We start from the raw sequence: 19,306 nt of genomic DNA on the forward strand, positions 1-19,306 counted from the left end.
CATGAAATACCTCTCATGTTTTTCTGTATTTCATAACTTAAATTTCCATGTAAATTCCATTAAATTCTGTTCAGTAATAAGAAAGTTGATATTTTATAAACTTCAGTAATTTATGTTTTTATCCCCAAAACCACTATAATGGGCCTCAAATTGTCAATTTCAATTCGCGCCAAATTAGTTAGATTTCCCGGCTATATCGTGAATCCCGTGAAAAAGACAATAGTCATAGCTCACGGCTTAGCCGTGAATCCCATGAAATTTAGTATTTGGCGGGACATTATCCTTTAAATAGACTGGACTAGATATGCCTTGCGCACACCACCTTACGACATTATAGACGAATCTATGTCTGAATTATTTTCTTGCTAGAAATTTATGCTCGATCGAGGTAAGAAATTTATTTGTTAGATTTTTGTATGATTTTTGCATTACGATTTTTATTTGGTAAATTTTTGTTCATTCTACAGAATTCTGTAACATTTACTTTTCGGCATATGATTTTGGCTAGTTTCGGTATGTCAGGATGATTTATTAAATTTTTCAGACTTTTGTAAATTATTTCGAAAGAGGAATCTAAAATGTTTCATTTATATAAGATGTAAAATTTGGACTGAAATTTGTAACATGATATTTATAAAGTACTTTGTTTCAAAAACTTATGTCAAACATTTCGTTATTATGGAACGCCATTACTGCATTGTATTGTTATGTATAAATCTATCTGGCAAGTCTAGTGCCATGTTTGTAATATATTATTGTAATTTGTAATTGTGTGCCAGTCTATAGCACATCTAATTAATGTCCGTTGTAGTGTATGGCATTAGATATTATATGGATGCCAACTCTCATATAACGTTTGATTTACATTGAATTTTGTTAATTTGTAGTTGTAAATAATGGCTGCAGTTTATCATGTCCGTGTCTATAATGTTTCATCATATACTTTTCATATCTTTTTCATACTTTAACTTTAGTCTTTTAAGTAAGTAATCTTTGTAATAATGGAAGTAATAAGTGACGTATTTTAATCATGTGACGTCTGAACTTAGTAGCACATATATTTTGTATAAGTAGCACGTATTATTTATGGGAGCCTACGGAGGTATGGTGTACCCAAAGGAGCAGTTTTATGCCCTGACTTATTTGTTTTGCTATGGTGCTTACCATATGTTATATATTTTAGCTTCTTCCGCCAGACGATTTTTCCTGGTGATGTCATAACCCGGAAGTACAATGCCCGAGGTTCACTTGTCTTCACTCGCCTGGATGTGATATTCCCAGCGCAGAGCTTTCGTCCCATGGTTGTGCCTTAAACCGCAAAGACGATGATTTTTGTTATCCTCTGAAGTCAGCTCAGGGATGCAATCACCTACCACCATAGGGAGCCAATACGGAATCAACGTATTCACGGTTTAAAAGGGACTGTATTTTGAATTTAGAAGCTATGTTTTGTTTGTGCTACTTAAAGTTCACAATTACATTAAAGACCTGTGTCACGTCAGATTAGAATGGACTATAAGAACTTTTGTATCTAGAGATACTGAAATTTTTTTTTTTTTCTTTCTGATAATCAGTTTTTTTTTCTTTTCATATCTATTCATTGTTAATAATCATCTTTTGTAAATAAATTTGTAAATATTGCAAAGGGTGTTGATTTGTTCTGATGGTTACTGTCGCCGGTACGGCCTTTCCTGTCACAATGGTGTCAGAAGTGGGATTGGTCGACCAGACACAGTAGCTATTCGAACATTATTAACACCCATTTAACTGCAGCAATAATTTGTAAAGATTCCTCTTGTTTTGTTCTATTGGTACACATATAATAGTTTTATTCATTTTTCAGAGTGACGTCTTACCTCAGACAAGACAAGACAGATCCATAGCTTCAGCTAACCAGCTTTAGTGGTCACAGACTGATAGACAGTTGCAAACGACCCTTGGATTCTGGGGTGAGTTCGTTCCTTTTATTTTTCTTTTGGGTTTATTTTGTGTCACTCTATGATTAAGCCACCATATATCTGTGCTGAGAGTGACCGCCCTTGACAAGGAGAGTTATCCTACTCACTCTTAATTGTGCGTCGCCCTACTTCTCCCAGTGATCCTATTTTGTATTAGTGTACTGTATACATACTAGATACAGTATTTTAATTTGTGTGTTTTAGCAAGCTTGTTTACTTGCATATACTTTTAACCTACTCTTATGTTTTAGTGCTACACAGTTGTGTTATACTTATACTTTATCTTAGGATAAAGCACGTTGATTTATTTTTGTTTATTTGTTACACTAAAGTGTTAACACCAGGTACAGTTGATTGATATTTGATAAGGCTAAGGTATTGTTACAGCCTACTGTCACTGTACTTTGTTGATTGTTGCCTATGCAACCTTGATTGACACATAGTACTGTTGCGCAACTTAGTGTATTATTTTAGTGAGGACGTTTTGTGTAGTATATACGTAGAGTATAGTATTTTGTTTTGGCTTCAGTGGTAACTGTAGAGCCTTAGTGTAAACTAGTGTAGTCTAGTATTCCCTCACGATTGTTTATTTAGTGTCTCAGGTTGTTATAGTAGCTGTTGTACTGTAGTGTTATATAGTGTTAACGTAGTGTAATCATGACTAGTGTAGTAGAGTTAACGAAGGTAGGAAAGGAGTTAGGTTATGAAGGAGAGGAGTTACGTAACTTTGTTAAGGAAGAGCAGGCCAGGGAACGTGAGGAAAGACATAGTAGATTAGAGGCAGAGAAAGATAGAGTAGAAGCAGAGAAGGAAAGGTTAGAGTTAGAAGCTAGATTGCAGAAAGAAAAGATAGAATATGAAAAACAAAGTAGTTTAGAAGCAGAGAGATTAAGAGTAGAAGCAGAAAAGAATAGATTAGAAGCAGATAGGGAAAGATTAGAGTTAGAAGTTAGGTTGCAGAAGGAAAAGATAGAATATGAACGACGTAGTAGCTTAGAGGCTGAGAAGGAAAAGTTAGAGTTAGAACGTAAGTTAGAATTAGATAAGTTAGAAATGGAAAAGGAGAAGTTAATGTTAGCTAGGAAGTTAGAAACAGAGAAGGAGGAAGCAGAAAGTAGGAAATTAGAAACAGAGCATAAGTTTAAGACAGACTTAGAAAAGATGAGTAAGAAAAAGGTAAAGGTTAAGATGTCTCCCTTTGATGAGAAAATTGATTCCATGGATGCGTACTTGAATGTGTACGAAACGTACGCTGTTGCGCAGGACTGGGATAAAGAGATATGGTCACTTAACTTACCGTTCCTTCTAAAGGGTACGGCAAGAGAGGTTTTTGATAGGCTTCCGTTGGAAGATAGGAAGGATTATGATAAACTGAAAGCCGCTTTGCTACGTCAGTTCGAACTCACTGACGATGGCTATAAGAAAAAGTTTAGAACTGAGAGGCCTCGGGATAATGAGACCTTTGTGATGTTTCTAGCCAGAATAAGTAGATATTTAGATGGTTGGCTTAGATTGAGTAAGGTAGAGAAAACGTACGAAGGATTGTTAGATTTTATTCTTAGGGACCAATTTTTAGATGTATGTAATAGAGAACTATACCAGAATTTGAGTAGTAAGAGGTTAGTTAAAGCTAAGGATGTAGCAGAAGATGCAGATTTGTTTGCAAAGACTCGTGGAGGTCCCAAGTATGTCGTCAATCGAACCAATAAGGACCGGAGCTATAAACCATATGAAACACCTCAGAGACAGTATCCTATTAGTCGTAATGTAGGCACTAGTAATAGAGGTAGTAGCAATGTTGCTAATAGAGGTAGAGGTTATCAACCCTTTGGTGTACTGAAGTGTTATAAGTGTGGTCGAATAGGGCATAGTTCATATTACTGTAGGAGTGGAAAGTACGGCGGTAATAGTGCTAATGCAGCAGCAGAGTTAGAAGTAGAGCAGGAACAGGAAAGTAGTAAAGGGGAGAATAGAAATAGTAAGGAAAGTAGAAATAGAGGTAGAGGCCGTGACCGATCTAGGAGTAGAGGTAGAGGAAGAAATAGAGATAGAGATAGGAGTAAGTCAAGTAGGTCAGAGAGTGGAAATAGCATTATAGAACTAAGTGATGTTGAGGAGTTAGGTATGCTTAGTGTAAGTACATGTCCTACAAAACCCGGTACTTGTAATGGTAGGGATGTAATCGCTATGCGAGATACAGGCTGTACATGTGTGATGGTGAAACGGAACTTAGTAGAAGCAAGTCAGTTTTTAGAGAAAACCCGTAGATGTAAGTACATAGATGGGAGTGAACATAGGCTAGATGTAGCTAGAATAGATATTGATTGTCCGTATTTCAAGGGTACAGTAGAGGCGTTGGTTGTAGATAATCCTACCAATGATGTTATAATTGGTAATGTAGAGGGAGCTGTAGAACCTCAGTTTAGTAGCTTAGCGTCAGCAGTAGAAACTAGGGCGCAAGCCAAAGTTAAGAAGCAAGTAAAGCTTAAAGTTCCGTCTCAGATTTTAGATGTATCTAGAGAGGAATTCTTAGAAAAGCAACAGAAAGATAGCACTTTAGATTTGTGTAGAAAGAAGGCTGAGGAAGGTACGATTAAGCAGTGTAGAGGTAAAGGTTCAGTTAGGTTTGAGATAAGGAATAGATTGTTATATAGAGAGTATACCGCCCAGAATTTAGACAAAAGTAGACAGCTGATTGTACCTAAATGTCTTAGAGAAACTGTGATGAAAGTTGCACATGATTCGTTACTGTCAGGCCATTTAGGTATAAGGAAAACTAGTGATAGGGTATTAGGCGAATTTTACTGGCCAGGAGTAATGGCAGAGGTTAGGAGGTACTGTCAGTCATGTAGTATTTGTCAACGTACTATAGCTAAGGGTAGAGTAAGTAAAGTTCCGTTAGGAAAAATGCCTTTGATTGATACTCCGTTTAAGAGAGTTGCTGTCGACATCGTTGGTCCGATCGAACCTATGACTGATAGGAAAAACAGGTACATTTTGACTATGGTAGATTATGCTACTAGATATCCAGAAGCTATAGCACTACCTAGTATTGAAACTGAGAGAGTAGCAGAGTAGATATGTACAGTAGATTAGGAGTGCCAGAGGAAATGCTTACCGATTGTGGATCGCAGTTTACGTCAGACCTTATGGCAGAAGTTAGTAGGTTATTGTCATTAAGGCAGTTAACTACAACACCGTATCACCCTATGTGTAACGGTTTAGTAGAGAAGTTTAACGGTAGTTTGAAGCAAATGTTGAAGCGTATGTGTAGTGAGAGACCTAGAGATTGGGATAGGTATTTGAATGCTATGTTGTTTGCTTACCGTGAAGTTCCGCAAGAAAGTTTGGGATTTTCTCCCTTTGAGTTACTTTACGGTAGAACAATCCGTGGACCGATAACTGTGCTAAGAGAGTTATGGGCTGGTAAGACGGAGAATGATGAGGTTAAAACCACTTACCAGTATGTTATGGATTTGCAAGAAAAGTTGGAGGATACGTGTAAGATAGCTCAGCAACAGTTAGCAAAAAGTAGTGCTAGATACAAGAAGTATTACAATAGGAAGGCTAGAGATAGGAGATTTAAGGCAGGTAGTAAGGTACTTGTATTGTTACCTACGAAACATAATAAGTTGTTGTTACATTGGAAGGGTCCTTACGTAGTAGTAGAGGTAGTAAATAGACTAGATTACAGGATAGATGTAGACGGAAAGTTGAAAACGTTTCATGCAAACATGCTGAAACAGTACTGTGAAAGGAAGGACGATAGTAAGTCTATACCAGATAAGGGTATTTTAAGTAAGGTTGGAGCAGCTATTGTAGAGGAGGATCAGAGAGATTATGATAGATTAGATCCGAATGAAAGTAGTGATGAGTTTTCGAGTAGAGTAGAAAAGGATATAGTTTTGTGTCCTATAAAGCAGGGTACAGAAACGTACAAAGATGTAGAGATAAATCCGGAGTTACCAGTAGAATGTAAGCAGGAAGTAGTAGACTTGTTAGAAAATTTCTCAGATGTACTGACAGATATTCCTGGAAATACTAACTTAGTTGAACATGATATTCAGTTGTCAACTACAGATCCGATAAGAGTAAAGGGTTATCCTATTCCTTTTCATTCACAGCCAGTAGTAAAAGAGGAAGTAGATAAAATGTTGGAGTTGGGAGTAATCGAACCATCAAATGCTCCATTTTCCTCCCCTATTGTCCTCATAAGGAAAAAAGATAACAGTATAAGGTTCTGTATAGATTTTCGCCAGGTCAACAAACTGACGGTTTTCGACGCGGAACCTATGCCAAACATGGAGGAGATGTTTTCAAAACTATCTAAGTACAGATATTTTTCCAAACTAGACTTGAGCAAAGGTTACTGGCAGGTTCCTTTGTCTGAAAAGGCAAAACCCATGACTGCTTTTGAAACCCCGAAAGGTTTGTTCCAGTTCCGTAAGATGCCCTTTGGATTAGTTAACGCACCAGCAACGTTTTGTAGACTGATGCGGAAGGTTTTGAAGGACCTAGGGCACTCAGATAGCTTCATTGATGATATCCTGGTGTATACAATCACATGGCCAGAACATGTAGTAGCCCTTACTGAGTTGTTAACCAGACTAAGAGAGGCTAAGTTAACAGCAAAACCGACTAAGTGTTTTATAGGTTTTCAGAAGTTAGAATGTTTAGGGCACATGATAGGAGATGTTCAGACCCTTGAACCAGTTCCAAATAAGGTACAGGCTATACAGGATGCCGAAAGACCGAAAACCAAGAAGGCAATACGTTCATTCTTAGGTGTAGTTGGATTTTACAGAAAGTTTATCCCAAATTTTGCCGCCATTGCAGTTCCACTCACAGATTTGACGAAAAAGGGTCAGCCAAATTTTATAGAGTGGGGTGAAAGTCAAGAAAAGGCTTTCCAGACTTTGAAGGCTAGCTTAATGGGTCCGCCTATTTTGAAGTTGCCAGATTTAGATCAGACTTTTATATTGAGAGTAGATGCTTCAGATGTAGGTTTAGGCTCAGTATTGCTTCAAGAAAGTGATGGAGAGAAATTACCTGTAGCGTATGCTAGTAGAAAATTGCTACCTAGGGAGCAAAAGTACTCAGTGATAGAGAAGGAGTGTTTAGCGATAGTATGGGCAGTAGCTAAGTTTCACCGGTATTTGTTCGGTAAAGACTTTGTCTTAGAGACAGATCATCAGCCGCTCACTTATTTGAATAAAGCGAAACTTAGCAATTCCAGGCTGATGAGATGGGCATTGGCATTGCAGCCATATAGGATCAGTATTAGAGCAATTCCTGGTAGAGAAAATGTAGGCGCAGATTATTTGAGTAGAGTGTAGACAGGTGGCTATATTATATGGTGTACAGATAGTGACAGTGTGTGTTTTCTTTTTGTGTTTGCTATTTTCAGTATGTCATTTTGCTTTCAATTAAGAAAATTATAAATTTTCTTTTTAAGGGGGGACGTGTGTCACAAATTGACATACGGGCCTTATTTTAGATGTATTGTAAATGCAGGTATTGCATCATCTTTTTGTAAATTTTTGAGTTATTGAGGTAAATGTCAGATTTCACGCATGAAATACCTCTCATGTTTTTCTGTATTTCATAACTTAAATTTCCATGTAAATTCCATTAAATTCTGTTCAGTAATAAGAAAGTTGATATTTTATAAACTTCAGTAATTTATGTTTTTATCCCCAAAACCACTATAATGGGCCTCAAATTGTCAATTTCAATTCGCGCCAAATTAGTTAGATTTCCCGGCTATATCGTGAATCCCGTGAAAATGACAATAGTCATAGCTCACGGCTTAGCCGTGAATCCCATGAAAATTTAGTATTTGGCGGGACATTATCCTTTAAATAGACTGGACTAGATATGCCTTGCGCACACCACCTTACGACATTATAGACGAATCTATGTCTGAATTATTTTCTTGCTAGAAATTTATGCTCGATCGAGGTAAGAAATTTATTTGTTAGATTTTTGTATGATTTTGCATTACGATTTTTATTTGGTAAATTTTTGTTCATTCTACAGAATTCTGTAACATTTACTTTTCGGCATATGATTTTGGCTAGTTTCGGTATGTCAGGATGATTTATTAAATTTTTCAGACTTTTGTAAATTATTTCGAAAGAGGAATCTAAAATGTTTCATTTATATAAGATGTAAAATTTGGACTGAAATTTGTAACATGATATTTATAAAGTACTTTGTTTCAAAAACTTATGTCAAACATTTCGTTATTATGGAACGCCATTACTGCATTGTATTGTTATGTTAAAATCTATCTGGCAAGTCTAGTGCCATGTTTGTAATATATTATTGTAATTTGTAATTGTGTGCCAGTCTATAGCACATCTAATTAATGTCCGTTGTAGTGTATGGCATTAGATATTATATGGATGCCAACTCTCATATAACGTTTGATTTACATTGAATTTTGTTAATTTGTAGTTGTAAATAATGGCTGCAGTTTATCATGTCCGTGTCTATAATGTTTCATCTATACTTTTCATATCTTTTTCATACTTTAACTTTAGTCTTTTAAGTAAGTAATCTTTGTAATAATGGAAGTAATAAGTGACGTATTTTAATCATGTGACGTCTGAACTTAGTAGCACATATATTTTGTATAAGTAGCACGTATTATTTATGGGAGCCTACGGAGGTATGGTGTACCCAAAGGAGCAGTTTTATGCCCTGACTTATTTGTTTTGCTATGGTGCTTACCATATGTTATATATTTTAGCTTCTTCCGCCAGACGATTTTTCCTGGTGATGTCATAACCCGGAAGTACAATGCCCGAGGTTCACTTGTCTTCACTCGCCTGGATGTGATATTCCCAGCGCAGAGCTTTCGTCCCATGGTTGTGCCTTAAACCGCAAAGACGATGATTTTTGTTATCCTCTGAAGTCAGCTCAGGGATGCAATCACCTACCACCATAGGGAGCCAATACGGAATCAACGTATTCACGGTTTAAAAGGGACTGTATTTTGAATTTAGAAGCTATGTTTTGTTTGTGCTACTTAAAGTTCACAATTACATTAAAGACCTGTGTCACGTCAGATTAGAATGGACTATAAGAACTTTTGTATCTAGAGATACTGAAATTTTTTTTTTTTCTTTCTGATAATCAGTTTTTTTTTTCTTTTCATATCTATTCATTGTTAATAATCATCTTTTGTAAATAAATTTGTAAATATTGTAAAGGGTGTTGATTTGTTCTGATGGTTACTGTCGCCGGTACGGCCTTTCCTGTCACAGCGTCCCGGCAAAAAAATAATGAACCGTTAGCTTAAACCACAATGTAGTTAATCGATATATCTCAGCAATGCGCAGACATTTATTGAATATGATATCTTTTGCGTGGCAGGGAGTATTTTACAACAAAAAAAGAATGGTTTTAAAACATGCGTTAATCCTGAACAATACCTAAAAGATCTCTAATAACCTAATAATGGGTCATACAATAAGGCAGAAAGACCCATAAATGCAATATCTACAAGCAAGGCCCTATGCATGCAGCCAGTAGATTGATATCAAAAGTTAAGAGACACGTTTATACAAAAATGGATGTCAGATATAAATAATACTTCTGCATCTAATATTTATAAATACTTAAAAACAGAATTATATATTAACAAGCTTCCCACACATTTAGGTCAACGAATAATGGCATTTATGACTCGAAACCACAATTTACCAATTGAAACAGGTCGTTGGAGTAATATACCCTCAAATGATAGAAAATGTACAGTTTGCAATGATTTAGGTGATGAATATCATTTTTTCCTTGTATGTCCATTATTTAAAACAGAAAGAAAACAGTTAATAGATAGAAATATTTATACTAGACCTAACATGATAAAATTTATAGAACTACTTACGTCGCATAACTCCATAAAACTTAAAAAAAACTAGTTTATTTTGCAACATTATTATAAAGCATTTCATAAAGGCTAATTAGCTAATCAATGTATGCAACCAATTTAACAGTAGTTACTTTATACTACTGACTCTATTTAGGTCCACTTATTTCACCAAGTGCCAATCTAAGTATTCATGTCATTTAAAATACGTCAAGTTATATATGTCCCAATTACTACAGCTTGAAAGTGTACATGTATAGTTACAAAAGACTGATGAAAGTAAACTCTTTAAGTGTCCAAATGCAAATACAGATCATTTGATATATTTGAAAAAATTGATACGCCTCAATTTCTATTATTGATAGTTTATCTTGTTTTGTTTGTTTGTATGTTTGTTTGTCTTTTTTTCTGTGTTTGTTTGTTATCTGTGTTTGTTTAAAACTTTTGACATGTATATTCATATATACATGTATTTGTAATGTGTAGTATATTGTTTTTGTACATAACCATATAAATCTCTAAATTTTGTATATAGAGCAAACTTAAATTTGACGCCTTTTGCAGGTCTAATTTCATTTTCGCTTTCGGTATTAGGCTTGCCTTTTCATTAAGGTGTTAAATAAATGATATCTCTCTCCATTAAAAGTTCACAATATATTCCATATTTAAAACTCTACAGTTTCTAACCATTAATCAGTATTGTGAAAAACACAAACTGTTATAAAAACTCATCTGATGTTTCCTTTAATCATATTTATTAAAGTAATTTTCACTGATACTGTTCTCTTGCAACATGTTTTCTTTAATCATACTTATTACAGTAATTTTCATTGCTACTGTTCTCCAGTAACATGTTTCCTTTAATCATACTGAACAGTACTTTTCATTGCTACTGTTCTCCAGCAACATGCTTCCTTTAATCATACTCATAACAGTAATGTTCATTGCTACTGTTCTCCAGCAATATATTTCCTTTAATCATACTGAACAGTAATTTTCATTGCTATTGTTCTCCAGTAACTGTTATACATGTAGTTTAAAATTTTCATTTATTACTCATTATACATGTATTATCGAATTAGAGTTAAAAAATTATGGAAGACAATAACAATGGCCGTTTTCCAATGTGTCAATGTTTGTTAAATGTATGTATTTGTATATATTATATGCTGTTAATGCTGCCCACATAAGTGGGACTTAACATTTGCTTGAATAAACTTGAAACTTGAATTTTGAAATAACACAGTAATGCTCTTAATTGCACAACCTTCAGAACAAAACACATAATCGGCTGTCACACAATGACGTATAGCATTAACAAGACAAGACAAGACAAGACAAATTTATTAAGACTTGCACAGTGTACATCGTCTAAACACATGAAAATTTTAAACATATTTGGTCACAAAATAATGAATGTATAATAATAACAGGTATCATATTAACACAGTTGTGTGCCTAGATTTCAATGAAATGTTAAGATAAACAATTTTACAAACCAATATTCTGGAGGATAACTACTTATAGTTATGTAATAATATTAAGACAATTGTTTCTTAAAACTAATGCTTCTTTAACAAAGTTTGCTAATTTGACAAGTTCTGATTTATCAGTTGTATTTAACAATTGGTGGAATTTGTAAACAGAAGGTCGGTTGTAATAGCATTGCTTTAAATACTTTCGTCTAATATAGCGTAGGTAGAACATTTACAAACAAAGTGATATTCATCTTCAATATCTAATTCATTGCAACAAAGACAATAACGTTCATTTCTTGGGATATTCTGACCAGCATATCTTCCAGTTTGGATTCGAATCGGTAAGGCTGAAGTTCTAAGCTTGGTGACATACTGTTTTAGTGTTTTTGGTACTAAATCTAAATAATGCTCGTATTTAAAAACAGGCTTAAATACACGATACATATCTAATACAGAACTATTAGCAACACATCGAGACCACTCTTGTTTATATGTGTCAATTACAACGTTTTTAAAGTAAGCTATAAATGTATTAACATCGACGGAGCATGGATTATCAAACACATACGAAAACCCATGTGTGTCTAACAGTCTTTTTACATTCGAAACCCAGTTTGTACGTCCATTGTAGCAATCCTGTAAGGCTTGCATGTATACAGATTTTAAGATAATATTTTCAGTTTGGAGGATTTTAAACCAATATTTAATTATTCTTATATATCGATTAATAAAAAGAGGGTATCTGCCTAGCTCGCCATAAACTACAGCATTACAAACATTTTGTTTAACATTCAACAAACGTTTACAAAACTTTAAATGTACCCTTTCCAATTCTTTTGACTTAGTATTACCCCATACCTCACATGCGTAATTCAAAATAGAACCAACAAAGGCATCGAACAGTTGACATTGTATTTTGGGCTGAAGATCAAACTCTTTACATTTATTAAATAAAATATTCATTGCTTTTAATGCTTTGCCACATAAATGTTCGTGATTTAAATTAAAATTTCCTGTATAATTAAAGACAGTTCCCAAATAATTAAAGTCGTTCACTACTTCTATTTGTTGACCATCATATGTCCACTTTTCAGATGGTAATAATCTACCACGTTTGCGAAATACCATTATTTTAGTTTTATTTGTGTTTACTTTTAGTCCCCAATTATTGCAATAATCAAATAAAAGATCTAAATGTTTTTGAACTTCTTCAGGAGATTTACCTATAATGGCCATATCGTCAGCAAATAGTAACAATATCAATATAATATCGTCAATATTTAAACCGGAAGTAGCTTCATCCTGCAAAAACAATTCTAAATCCTCTACAAATAGGGAAAATAACAAAGGGGACATAACCTCACCTTGACGTAAGCCTACAGCGTAGGAAAAATAATCTGAGTATGATGAACAATGCTTAACACATGACTTAACATTTTGGTACATATTTTTTATAATTCTTAATAATTTGCCTTCTATACCACATTTGAACATTTTTAGCCATAGTGCATTTCTATATATAGTGTCGAAACATTTCATCATATCAACATAAATAACATACAATCTTTTATTCTCGTTAATATATTTTTGGACTAATGACATAAGGATGTATATTGCGTCAACTGTTGAGTGCCCTTTCCTGAATCCGAATTGGGCGTCCGAAATGATGTTAAAGTTATTACAAAATGTTTCAATTCTGTTATTAACAACTGTTGTAAAAAGTTTAGATAAACAACTGAGAAGTGTAATTCCTCTATAATTGTTAACAACTGAAGTACCGCCTTTCTTATGTAATGGGATTATAATACCTTCTGTCCATTTCTCAGGGTAATGGCCAGAGTTCAATATTGCATTAAATAAATCACATATATGTAGTGCCAAAATATCAACGCATTCAATTAAATATTCATTCAAAATACAATCGCTTCCATGCGCTTTATTACGTTTTAACAATTTAATTGATGCTTTAATCTCATTAACAGTAAAAGACTGATCTTATTCTGGGAAACGTGTATTTGGTAAATCAAAATCATGTATTGAACAAAAAGTTTCGGCCTCATCATTTACACACTCAAACATGCCGCTACTTATATTTGAGAAAAAATTTCTAAAGTCTTCTAAGGCAATATTTTTGCTCCTCGTTTTAGTATTCGTCTTAAAATATTTCCAAAAATCTTTGGGTCTGCGATTTTTCAATCCTTCAATTTCATTTACTTTAATTTTTAAAAAGGCCTTTTTTTCCGATTTATCAATTTTTTATATTCTTTTTTATATTGTAACAATTGAATTCTATTATTTTCCGACTTATCACAATTGAAAATATTTAACAAGGATGTATAATGGGCATGTACTGTTTTACATTCATCATCAAACCAATCTGCATGCTTAACACTACTGCATTCTTCAAATTTCGGTTTGTTTGAAATAAAGTGTTCCTTTGAGAACAAAGGATCTGCAACATTGCGATTAACATCAGTGAACATATTTAACGCAGTATTTACAGAATCATTACTAGAACAATCTATATTATCAATAATTCTGTTAAATAAAGGTAGGCTAGAAATTATGCCTGATCTAAACTGATTACGCAACGATTCGTCCCATTTAAACTTAGTCTCGGTATATGACAACGGCTCAACTGTTTTATTGTTACAGTGTACAGAAAATGTTAAAGGTGCGTGGTCACTGAACTCGTTAAAATCATGTACAGTAAAATCTTTAATAAGTGTAAAATTTCGTTCATGACAAAGCAAATAATCAATTGTTGATAAACCGTTACGAGAAAAATAAGTAAACTGACTCGTATTTCCTACTCTACCATTCAAAATACGATAATTGCATGATTTACACAAATCAAGCAGTTTAATTCCGTGGCTATTGTGTGATCTATCAACTGAGGCCCTGGCACAGAAAATATCCGGGTCATAATCTATATCATCAGTAGATTTGTTTACAATATCATGAATTACAAAGTCTGATTTACACCCTATTCTACTATTAAAATCACCACAAAGTAAAACCTGACCACGTTTATCATAAATGGCAATGTCATTTTCTAATAGTTCAAAGAAATCAACACTTAGAATATTATATGCAGGCGAATCCTCGCACCAAACATAACAACCGCAAAGATAAATATCTTCCATAACACCAAAAAAATTTCTATTAAGTTTCACCCAAATAATTGAATCATGATGATTTTGTATGATTTCAATTCCATCTTTTAAACATTCTTTATAAAATAATGCTACTCCACCGCTACATCTACGCGCATTTCTATTCTGGAATTTCCTATAAAAGTTATGAGAAATGTATCCATTTAAGTTAATGTTACTTGAAGAATTAGTCCAGGATTCAAATAAAAAACATATATCATATTTTGACAAAATGTTAACAAATAAAGGGTCATCGTTCTTGCACTTAGTAAGTCCATTTACATTCCACGACAAGATCGTGAGTTCTCCCCCATCGTGCCCCTATTCCTTGACTGGACGGCCGTCAATGTAGAGAGTGTCGTAGGCAATCCAAGCTCTCTTTCCTTGCCCCCTTGCGTCTTTCATCTTTGGTATCAGCTTACGACGCCTGGCAACAACTTCCTGTGGGAACTGTTCAAAAACATTAAAGTTCGTACCGTTTAAATTCTTCCATTGCCGTCGCACAGTCTCGCGATCCTTGAAGAAGGCGAACTTCGCTATGATAGATCGGGTTTTGCCTGGGGTAGGTTGACCCGGCGAGCGATGTACCCGTTCAAACTGCATATTGTCCGCAACCTCCTTCGCGATCTTCATTGCCTCATGAAGGTGCACCCGGAGCTTACTTTCCGTGACTTCCGGTGTCTCGCCTGTAACTTCCGGTACGCCAGTAAAAACAAGGTTATTCCTCATTGATTGAGATTTCAAATATGCCATATCGTCCCTGAAGTTGTCGCGCTCCTTCTCCAAATGCTCCACCCTGCTCGTCACCTGTGCGACAGCGATGTCCGACCCCTGTACAACGTGTTGCAGTCGCTCGACGCGCTCTTCAACCTGCTTGACCCGTGTATCAAATGCTAAACACATAGCTTTAATGTCTTTAATATCTTTCTCAAAGACAGAGATTCTCTCCTCAAGTTTATCAATAGAAAAGAGCCTTCTGTCAACGTTATCTAGCCTACTTTTAATCCCAATTAAGCAGTTCATAATGTCTCTGGTGGTAGGCTCACCTCCAGACTCACCTCCAGATTCCGCCATATCACCCGAATACTTTAAAGAATCGTCCGTAAACACACTGATATAATGATCATCAGCTCCATAAAGCACAGCACTAGCTTTGTTTAGCAAATCACTAAGTGTAGTGTCATCGTCCGCGGACGGGCCTCTTTGTTTGGTTTGTTTACAATTATGAATGTTTGTGTCACTATCACTACTACTACGACATTTTCTTTTACTTTTTCCCATAAGTAACACTCAAAGAAGCATTCTAGTTTTATTCACAAACAAATAGAATCCAATTTATTGCCGTATTTATCCAAAATTTACTATTTTGTTATCCCGCGTTAAAAACACAACCATTTCACACCGTATCACGTGACCACAGCCACGAATGCCGACGTATGAGAAATTTGGCAAACACGCTGGTGTAAGGATCAGTTTTAAACAAATTACGAGCATGCTGAAATACGATGGCATAAGTTGGCGTGCTCCGATGCCGGCCAAAAATTTTGTACATGCACAAAATTTTCAGCGTTTGCCGACATATTGCTTGTAATTAAGGCAAAGTTAGAGGTATGCGAAAGATAAGTTATGCACAAGTTCACACAGGTAAAATGCAAGTGTCATACGTCGAAATACGTCGGCAACCAGCTGGGCGATTGTGTAGCGTACGCGTAACGTATTTCCAACTTATTAGGAAGGTACAGTACAATCGCGATCCTACGAAAAGCCAAGGGACCGGTCGTTTTTTTCGTAACATCGCATTTTCGTTCGAGCGTAGCATAGGAAATTTCGCTATACAACACCTTAATATCTACACGTCGTAACCCGTGATATTTAAACGTGAATTTCGTATAGGAGTACATGTATACCAATTTTATATGTACATCTAGGTTTACTACAAATCTTATTTGAATCTGAACTCAGATGGTATCTGGAATGTAAAACGGTTTTTTTCATCGCAATTGCATATTCCCATACACTCAGCTACCCTTTACTGAATTGTTTGGAATAATAAAACGACAATAAACAGACGATCAGGACTTAAATATTTTTTTTTTATTTTCCTTATGCAGTGATTGTTTGAGATGATATCGAAGCAAGTGCGACTGGTGTGCCATCCGATCTGATAGTTATAAGAGAAACAATTAACCGCTTACTTTTGTCTTAGTGTACAGAGTATGTGTTTCGAATTTATTTACTAAATTTTCACACTTTAATTACTGTTTACGCCCAGCTGAATGATAGTGAGACTTTCCACTCTAAAGCGTTTTCGCGCCGTTATGGAAGGTGTGAAAATTTAGACGATACAGGTATTTGTAAAATCGCAACTTAAACAAGTTGAAAACACGCACGTGGCAAGCAATATCAAATAACTATATGATAATTTACCATTAATTATACACAAATAATTATTGCATGCCATATAAAACTTATATCAAAATTACTGTGCAATAATGCATTAAGTGCCTGTCACATGAAGCAAGAGCTATATAATAATGTCATAAAAAATCCATGTATGACTTACGAGACAAACAATAGGAGAGATCGTGTTTGTATACAAATTCTATTTTTAGAACTGATAAGACAGTGATCGGGTGGGCAGAAGCCGACCGTCCATGTTTTTTGTAAACAGTGATGTTTTTCTAACGGTCTAAACTTTCTTAAAACACAAATTACATAAATAATTTTTTGATCAATGGAAAGGTTATAAAACAAGCAATTTATTGATTACTTTTAATTGTTATTTCGAAATAAAATGGATTGATTATGAACGCTTAACTTACACTGTTTTTCTAAAGGTTGTGAAAATCACTACGCCGCTTTTAAAATTATATGTCATTTAAAACGGTTATTCATTGAAAAAAGATATTTGGATACAAAAATATGAAGATTGTTAGTATTTCAAATCTTTTTGAATTTTGAAAATCCATAAATGAGCAAAAAAGTTATTACAAATTAAAAATTCTGATTCAATACGCAAACGGTGTTAAAATCATTTGTTTTGCCAATCACCAGATAAACAGATGTTAACGCGTGACGTCACGGCGATCTCTCCTATAGCAAATATCAAATAACTGTATGATAATGTACCAATTAATTGTGCAAGAATTGCATGCCACGTAAAGCATACATCAAATTACTGTTCAATAATGCATTCAGTGCCTGTCGCCTGAAGCAGGAGCTGTATGATAATGTCACAAAAGTTGTGTATAATTTTAATGTGACATGAACCAAGAGTATACAATACATAACTTTTCATTCAGTAATTTATAACGGGTATTTTATTTTTGATTGTTGTCATTTCGGTATATCATTTTCAATTTTCTACGACTTTTGATTGATGATTGCTGATAATAATTCCAGTGACATAAAAGTCGTAGAAAACTGGAAAAAAAAAACATACCGAAATGACAACAATCAAAAATAAAATACCCGTTATAAATAACTGAATGAACAATAGGTACATTCTACTTACTAATTAGCTAATTAGTACAAAAAAAATAAAACAAAAAGGAAAATTGACAGAACAATTGCATAAAATGTTAAGCCAGTATATAGTTCAACTTGAAATGTAAAGATGGACAATTATCACCGGAGGACCGATCACCCAAATTTGAGCGTTGAGCGGCGAGAATGGTGATTTGTCTTATTTCTTTCAAAATAATCAAGAATATGTACAAGCAATTTTAAACAATACACCGCCAATGAATTATAATGAATTGCACCCAGTTATGATGCAAGGTTCTTAGATTCCACAATCACCAGAGTTCGCAAACGTCAAACTCTGCATGTCGCCGAGCTGGGCAATCACATTAATCAATTAAAGAGGTTCTCTCCAAAGATATGCAGGCAAAAGTATCAGGCCTCGGGTGTAAAGTAACAGGTTTGGAGAAAGCTGTTTCTTACTTGAACAAAGATTATTTGACATGTTAAAACTATGGCGCAGCATATATTGGATAAGACGAAGAAAAAATATTGAATTGCATCTTTTTAAGTTAGTAATCACTGTTAGAAAATCTACAAATCTAGGACGGTTTATATGGAGAGCTTGGTACATCCGAAGAAAGTACAGCAAAAATCATACTCCTTAAATATTGATTCAAAATAATTAATCTTGATGAAAACAGTTTACAAAAAATGTATACTTTTCATAATAATGATGGTGAAAATACATACAAAGGTAAAAATAGACTTATATACTCGTAATGCAAATAAAAATAATTTCATCGCTATAAAAGCCAGAACCCTGTAAGTCTTTAAACAAGTTTCCAAGTACCAACAACTCGGGCAGATTATCTTGCTACACTATTTATAACAAGAGCTGTCCATAAGACAGCACGCTCGACTTTTCTCAGTGCTTGATGAAATATGAATTAGAGCTTTGCCAGTAAAAACTTTAACCAAACAATTCTAAGTTAAAAAGGGGCATAACTCTGTCAAAATTCAAACCAGAGTTATGGGGATTGTTTCTCCTGGTGTAGATTTTGATAGTAAATAACTATTTTAATAGTCAATAGCTTTGATAGTAACAGAGATATTTGACTTTATCAAAAACTATAATCAACGGCGACGCCGGCGCTAAGGCAAGTTCAATAGCTCTACTTTTTCTTCAAAACGTCGAGCTAAAAACGAGTTTAGGCAAGAACAATATCTAATTGTCATAAAAACAAACAAGTACAGATTTCTTTGACAAAATTTAGACTCACTTTACAAAACCTCGATAGTGAAAACGGTAAGCACCGCGGCATTACAGGAAGTTAGCTATTTTTGTTCTAGAAAGTTGTTACCAATAACACACTC

At 34.6% G+C, this 19,306-nt stretch overlaps 2 protein-coding genes across 2 annotated transcripts in view; one reads left to right on the forward strand and one right to left on the reverse strand.

Moving 5' to 3' along the window:
- LOC123557924 (uncharacterized) overlaps positions 1–19,306 on the reverse strand; it is a 56,973-nt gene that overhangs the window by 36,826 nt on the left and 841 nt on the right. The window lies entirely within an intron of this gene.
- Positions 248–6,317, forward strand: LOC128557408 (calponin homology domain-containing protein DDB_G0272472-like). The gene is made up of 3 exons (XM_053544768.1): positions 248–388; positions 1,184–5,027; positions 6,312–6,317. The coding sequence occupies exons 2-3, from the start codon at positions 2,616–2,618 to the stop codon at positions 6,315–6,317; spliced, it is 2,418 nt and encodes an 805-aa protein (XP_053400743.1). The 5' UTR covers positions 248–388; positions 1,184–2,615.

This window comes from Mercenaria mercenaria, chromosome 5 (assembly GCF_021730395.1).
Source record: "Mercenaria mercenaria strain notata chromosome 5, MADL_Memer_1, whole genome shotgun sequence".
Lineage (NCBI taxonomy): Eukaryota > Metazoa > Mollusca > Bivalvia > Venerida > Veneridae > Mercenaria > Mercenaria mercenaria.